Source organism: Microtus oregoni, unplaced genomic scaffold, assembly GCF_018167655.1.
Source record: "Microtus oregoni isolate MIOR12 unplaced genomic scaffold, Mior012 000045F_ref0000178, whole genome shotgun sequence".
Classification (NCBI taxonomy): Eukaryota; Metazoa; Chordata; class Mammalia; order Rodentia; family Cricetidae; genus Microtus; species Microtus oregoni.
The window spans coordinates 15,215,955-15,223,725 of record NW_024543219.1 but is presented as its reverse complement, the minus strand read 5'-3'; the positions used below and the strand labels follow the sequence as shown (position 1 = coordinate 15,223,725).

The 7,771-nt window shown below is 42.6% G+C and overlaps 1 protein-coding gene across 1 annotated transcript; it reads right to left on the bottom strand.

Moving 5' to 3' along the window:
• Positions 1-757: 757 nt before the first annotated feature.
• LOC121434974 (sperm motility kinase X-like) lies at positions 758-7,489 on the bottom strand. Its single transcript, XM_041633982.1, has 5 exons — positions 7,411-7,489; positions 3,815-5,415; positions 2,617-2,690; positions 2,169-2,251; positions 758-855 (listed from the first exon to the last, which is right to left on the bottom strand). The coding sequence occupies exons 1-5, from the start codon at positions 7,487-7,489 to the stop codon at positions 758-760; spliced, it is 1,935 nt and encodes a 644-aa protein (XP_041489916.1).
• Between the last annotated feature and the right edge of the window lie 282 nt (positions 7,490-7,771).

The following is a 7,771-nucleotide window of genomic DNA, read 5'->3' as shown; positions in this document are numbered from 1 at the left end:
TTCTTTGTCCAACTCTGTGGATCTCTGAGACTTTGTGTGAAGGGCTGGAACCAGAAGTGCAGGGTCTGGATGGGTCGCTCCTGTCCTCTGCCATCACTTTTAGGATTAGACCCAGTTTGGATGTTTTGGTGCTTGGGGAGCAGATTTTCAATTTCGAGTCTATCTGAGAAACGATCTGTCAGCTTATCAACAGTGACAAGAGTGGAGAAACAGGGGTCTCTGAGTGTTTATATTTCTTTGGATAAAAAAATAAATGTTCTATTTGCCAACTGGTGTAAATTCAGCAGGAAATCTACTTTGGTACTTTGATATTTGTTGTTTGTGTATTTTCTCAGTATAAGTGACTGACATCAAGTGCACCATCATCACGTGACTGGTGGCCTGAGAGAGAAGGTCCAAGGACACTGCCCTTTTCAGGAACTCCAGTTTAGAGGCTGTGCACACATGCACTCGTGTATCCCAAGGCTCTGTAGTGGCATGTTCTTTCTCTGCTCAGGTAGTTTTCCAGGTCATCTCTGAAAAAAGAGAGGCATAGGTGACATTTTTACACTATCCAAAAACACACAGCATGAATCTATGCTGGAGATTTAAAGGTAACATACATTGGATGGCTTTCCTAGGGGATCCTTCTGTTATCCTCAGATCTTGATGAGAATTGGAGCAGGTTCTGTAGCTGGATGCTGGAACGTGAGCCGTCTCACTGCCCTGCACAGAATGTCCTCCTGAAGCTGTGTAGAACTTCTGAGTTTTCCTGAACTCAGAGATGACCTTTTTCATTGCTGACACCAGTGTTGAGTGTGCAAGTCCTCAGGTTAGGAATCCTTTGGGGACACGATTCAGGATGTGGCCAGGCACCTACAAGAGACAGAATATTGCAGATCAATGAGAAAACTGGCTGAGAGTTCCACATCCACAGGCACACGATCTGTGGTCTTGGCAGATAATGGCAGGTTTACTTTATGAAATTCAGGGACTAAAGAGGCAGATATAATGCTCATTGTCGTCCAAGGTGACATTCCCTAGGCCAACATCATTAAGGTGCGTCAGGGACAGCAGAAGGCAGGGAATAATTCCTCATTACAGCCCTGCAACTTTTCAGGAATCAGGCTCTGGAAACAAAGGAGGAAAAGCATTTTCCCACCAACATTTCTTAACATAGGCACTCTGCTTCCTGCACCTCATCTCACTTCCTCTTGTCTACATTAGACAGGATACATACTTGGTGAAAATGAGCTTCCACAAAAGATGATGTCCCAAAGAACCTGCAGATAATAGGAGAGAAAGGGTGACCAATAAGACATCTGGAGTTGACTTGGGAAACTCCATGTGAGCCACCTGTACCAAACTGCTCATCACAGCTGTGTCAAGTGGCCGGTGGGTATACTTAATCATTGTGCCAACCAAATATGTCATGTCCAGAAGAGCATCTAAGGACTCAGTCTTGTGCTCTGTGAGGAGGACACCTGTGGACAGCTTTGGGATGAAGCGTCTGGAGTTCCTCCTACAAGTGGCTGGTAATCATGGACCCTGCCCCTGCTTCATCCAACAGGGAGGTGGTAAAGGAGGGAAGTGATGGAAGTGGGGGTCTAGAACTCACCTGACTTTTGTTCTCTCAGATAAAATGCTAAAGATAGATACTTGCTTTAGTATCAGGGAAAGTCCTCGTTAGTCCAAAGGCAAATGTCAAAATAAACACCACAACTGATCATTCTGAGATTTGCCTTTGTGGAGAGTCTGTCATGTGAGTCTGGATCCCATGATTCTCATTGGTTGTATCTCCTTGGTTTCACTGACCTGGCTACAGCACCCAAGTCTCCTTTCCCATGCACTGCATTCAGTAAAGTATATCACAAATGATACTTGCCTTAGTAATCACCCACTGATACAGAGCAGGTATGGCCACATAAACAAGAAGGCCTGTCACTCCAGTCTGGTTTTCCTTGCAAGACGGTTTGTACTCTTGTTCTCATGGTTCTTCAACCCAGTACAGACTAAGCATCTTGGCAGTTGCAGTGATTGTTCTTCCATACAGGGGTAAGATGATGTTCACCCGTTATACACAAACTGTTCCTCCATAACAGCTAGGGGCAGAGGGGAAAGATGAGCTACTTGCCCCAGTTTATATCAAGATCACTCTGAATCCATGACTCTGTTGTCTGTCCTCTTACCTTGTTTCCTCTGCATCTTGAGCTTAATGACCATGTCCCTGGAGTTGAAAACAGTTGACTCTGGCAGCCTCACGCTTATCTTTCTGTGGATCAGTGTCAAGGATAAAACACATCACAGATACCTCTCTAATACAACAGGATGAAAATTAGTGGTCTCAGGGTTGCCTTCAGCCTTGAGACTCACAGATAAGCCCTGGTATTCAGTCCCTTCTGAGTGGATACTCTTCATTACATCATTGGTTCTGCACAGAGGGTGTCCATGACAACACCAGTGCAACTTTCACAAGAGGATCCTAGCAGAATGCTTCTAATCTACAGTCACGAGATTCTGTCTAGGTCTGACCCTCTGACCCGTGATGTGGGATCTAACCAAAAAGGAGTTCCAAGACTGCAGACTGAGTTGTGTGTTCACTGTTCCCCAGGATCAGGACAATCAAACAATACCCACCTTGCAAACTGGAGCAACATTCCAGAATTCCTTCTATAGTGGTAACCATTTCCTTTCTGCTTGCTGTCACTTTCCTGTTAGGAGACAAATATGGTTCTGACAAGCACCCCATAAGTAATGGCCCCTTCACCAACAGTTAGACTGAACCATCATGCAGTGGGTGTGTCTCCCGTGAAAAGAGGGAAATGGATACAGGCTGTCTGCAAACACAACATAGGGAGGGGAAGGGAGGGAGGAGGAGACTCACTTCTGTCCAGTGTGGAAAAAAAAATCTCTCTTGGCCTTGACCTTGAAGGGAAAGACAGATGAATTAATATTGATATTGTATGTCATGGAAGACCAGCCACATTGGGACTTCTAATTCAAGAGTATCTTTGGGGAGAATTTTGGCACAGGGCTGCTCTCGGAGAATGATGCTATTGAAGGCCAGCCATTGGACATACCTCCTGTTAATAATGGTTGTCTGTGGAAAAGCCTGTGGTAGGTGCTGGACTTCTCTGTTGGAGTACACGACACTCTGTCATCTGGACTTCCTGCATGGCTCCCAATTTGCTCCCAATTTGGCTATCTCAGTCAATAGAACTGGAACCTCATCTTCTACAATGACTCAGTACATAAGATGATAATGACCTATGGAAGGCACAGTCTTAAGAACTTTGAAATATATTCTTCAGACTCTTGATTCGTATATCCTTCTGGATCATCTGTTTTCCGTTGGCTCTTCTTCTTATACTCTTCGTGGTCTTTTTAGTTTTCTTCCCTCAAAGCCTCTGATGCTCTACAATTCTTTCTTCCTTTAGATAACACTACTTCTGACTGCCTCTAAAGCCTCTACTTCTCATACACTATTGTCTACTTTAGCTTAAACATTTTAGGGTAAAGGTTGTGGTGGGGTTTTGGAGCATTCCTTTTGAAATAAGATTTCCTAATTTACCTACCCTAACTATCATACGATGGTCGCAAAGGACATTAGAAAACATATAGATTAATAAACATTGAAGTGCATCTTGGGCACCCCATTTAGCTGTGTGTGTGCACCTGCACTGCTCTCTCCTTCCAGTGGTGCCTCTTTCTTCTGAGAAACATAGCTTTTTCTTGAGAGTGGCAGACAGCAGCACAGAAATCTCACACAATTCCCAATTCTCTTCTTAACCCTTTTCCAGCCTTTGGACAGACTGCTGGCAGAGGCTGCACTTACATCTTTGGGAAGGACACCTCTTAAGTTGTTCTTGGATGTTGTCTGAAGGGAAGATCTCTGAGTGACATGAATTTCAGTGGTGCTCATACCCTGAGTTGTATCCCTTTCCTTTCTTACAGAGGGTGTACTCTGAGCATCTGAGCTATTCTTTGGGGTGCTCACTTCCTGGGGTTTCTCACAGGACAAACACTGTGCAGAAGAAATGCACTCAGAGACTGGGCTTCTTGAGGACCACTCATTGCAAACCACGCTACCTACTGCCAGACTTCTGCTCAGGAGAGGAGTAACCTCAGAAGGACTTGTGGGTACTGGGTGGGGAGGATTTTCTTCCTCCAGCAGGCAGCACAGGGTGGCAGGCATGCTCAGGCTTCTGCTCCCCTGCTTGCTTGAACACTTCTCATCATGCCCCTGAAGTTCAGCCAGCAGGGCGAGGGTGGGAAGGGCAGGCTCACTCACTCTCCTCTCAGGAGGAAGGGACATGAGAGGATCTGCTGATGACACAGCCACACAGGCCTGCAAGGAATTAGTGATAGATTTAGTGTGGTCCTGAGGTGATCCATGGTTTAAAATGAGGTATGTGGCCATGATGTTATTGAATTTTTTCTCACGAAGACAATCACTAATAGCCTTGGGATGGTAGCCCATACCCCACATAGCCTGAACAATGCTGGGATTTGGTTTGTTACAGAATGACTCTGAGGATGATGGGAGTTTCCAAAATTCTTCCCTGTCTCTGATCCACTGGTGCTGCCTAATGTCATATATTGTGGGCCTCTGCTCAGGGCTCACAGTGAACAAGTGCGCAATGAGGTGCACAAGCAAACGGTTTTGAGAGAGTGTGTAAGGAATGTAGTATATGGGATTCAGCATCTTCTCCTTCATGTCTGGATAGGTTCTTGCTTTGAATGGGAAGCTCGCTGTCACCATTGCATATAAAACCACTGCCATGCTCCAGATGTCAACTGCCCTTGCATCATACTCGGTGTCATAAAATAGCTCTGGAGCACAGTATTCAATAGTGCCACAGAATCCCTTGCATCTCTGCCCAGAGCTGACTCTGACGGCCATGCCAAAGTCACACAGTTTGATGTTTCCTTTGCCATCAAGCAGGATGTTATCAAGCTTGATGTCCCTGTGGGCGATGTCATTATCGTGGCAGTAGTGCACTGCACACACAATCTGGCAGAAGATGTGTTGGGCCTGTGTCTGCTGAAGAGGGCCACCCTTCTCAATGAGCGTGACTAGATCGCCATGTGCAGCAAACTCCAACACCATATAGGTATTGTCTTTGCTGTCAATGATGTGGAAGAGCTTTATTATGTACGGGTGGTTCAACTCTTTCATGAAGTTCAGTTCTTTCCTATTATTACCGTCACTCTCCTCACCATTCGCAAGGATTTTAACTGCGACTTTCATATTTGTGAGGCGGTGGCAAGCCAGCTTCACCTCAGCAAAGGCCCCTTTGCCGAGGGTATTTAGTAAGACATAGTGATCTGTAATTGTCTCCTCTTCATAGGTGCTGGCATTCAGGTCCAGCTGCATGGTCTCCTCCTCTCTGTTCTTGCTAGAAAGATTCTTGATAATCTCCATGCCAATGCCAACTGAGAAAATCAGATTAAAAACAATGAGAAGTAAGTCAAGGGGTAAAGTTTTTAGCTTTCTGTTTCTTCATGGACAAGTGTGACAGATGCAAACAACCTTACAGTGAACTTCTGGGTCACAGAAAATAAGAATAAGCCAAACTCTAAAGAAATCCTGAGAAACGTACTGAAGATGAGAACTAAACCTAAGGAAATAGACCAGAGTGAACATTGCAATGGCATAAATGCTTAATTATTGAAAAGAACAAGCAAAACAGAAACAACCTTACCAAAAGTGATCAAAGAGGAGAAAGTTCAGTTTAAATTTATAGTCAAGTTTTGGTCTTGTTACAGTAAATATGGCTACTTCTAAAACACCATTTGGAAGACATTTTTTTGACAACTAACATGGGGTTTTATTTTGGTATGGAAATGATATCCTATTCATTCTGTAAACATATCTGAACAGAAAATGAATTAAAAATTCTATACAAACCAAACCATTTCTGAATCAGTCTTTAGGAAAAATTTTGAGTCTTTTTTCACTGCTAAGTTCTCTTTAACCTTAACAATGAAATCATGGAATCATATACACTTGGCAAACATTTTTAGTGAAAGTAAAGTGTTCAACTGAGAGCAGATAATCAACATTCCTGCAGAAATAACGAAAATGAGGGAGTAGAAAGAATTGTAAGGCACAATTTGCAGATCTGCTCCTATGCTGAGAGAAAGGAAATGCCATTCCTAAGAAAAATATTCTACATTACCAGAGTCTTACATAATCCTTATCAGCCTATGACATCAAATTTACCTATTTTACTGTTCGCCAATTGTATATATTGCTCTGAGATAGTTTGGTGAATATAATGATATCACACTTGTCAATACAATAATGGAAAGTGGTCTTTAACTAATGTGGAATATTATTCTGTATTAGTCACTTGCTTTCATGCAAACATAATTGACAGAACATTTTTCAGAAATCTATGGCATCAATCATATGTTTTAAATTATTTGTACATTTACAACTGCTTTTGAGATTTTAATTTTTATAATTTTGATATCATACATGATTATTGAATTTACATTATTATATTTTTCTCCTTTTTAAAGATCTGACAATGTTACTTTGAGTGCAGGTGTAAAAAGTGTGATGTTTTCTGAAAACATAATAATGGAGCCAATGTCCCAAGATTTCTCTTTTCTCTATGTAGAGATAAAACAAAAAGGCTATTTAGGAGTCAATAATGTCAACACATTTCTCATTCAAATTTCTCAAGTTTCCTAATAATATTATCATTCCATTATTTAACAGTAATGTGAAGTTTTTATTCTTCTCCCATATATTATATTCTGACCCAGGTTTCACTCTCTCCCCTGCTCCAGGCTCTCCTGCCTCTTCCCTCAGGTTTTCTGTCCCTTGATCTCCCCACAGAACAGGGCAGGCTTCCCAGAGACATCAACCAAACACGTCATAATATTTTTCTATTAAACTGTGTACATACTATCATAGCAAGACTGAACTCAGATACCTAGATGAAGGAAAAGGCACCATAATTAGGCCTAAGGATTTGCAGCCACAGTCACCCACTGTTAGGAATCCCACAGTGACATCAAGCATATGGAAAACAACATATATGCATAGGATCTAGGAAAGATCCCTGTCTTACAGGCTCCCTGACTTGAGCAATTATGAGTGCCAGTCAATTGATTTTGTAGGCTGGATACCCACGGTGTCCCTGACTCCCTGGTGCTCTGATCCTTCATTTGGAAGCATTTTGGAAACCTATGGTCCCATGAATTGTGAAACTGGAGCAAATGGCAAATTTCTAAGTATATGTAACCTCTTAAAACTCAAAAGATGGCATATAAAAACCTACAAAGATTAATAATGAGAATATAGTTCAATATTCTTTGAAAAAAATCACAAGGAAAACATTTGAGTTCAGTGACATGACTGGGTTGTTCTTCATAGCAGAAAGTCAGCCTCATGAAAACCCCAATGCTCACACCTACTGCCAAAACTCTTGATATGATGCAACGTTACTGTTGTGTCCTCTTGCTCAATACAACACTCATGGATGTCAGCAGACATGATGTAGTAGAGCAGGTGCTTCAACAGTTAGAAGCCTCCCCAATTCTGACTGACACTCAAGATACAGAAAAGTACTCTGTATTCTACTGAAGGAGAAAGCTAATCATCAGCATCACACAGCTCCAAACCCTAGGACAACAGTGACCCACTTGCACAATGGACTGATGTACTATTGGCATGAGTACAATAGCAGTAACCAGTCACTTTTTGATTGGATTTAATACCCGTCCAGGAGATGGGCACCATTACTGACATTGCTCACGTGGACAAGAGTGGATACTG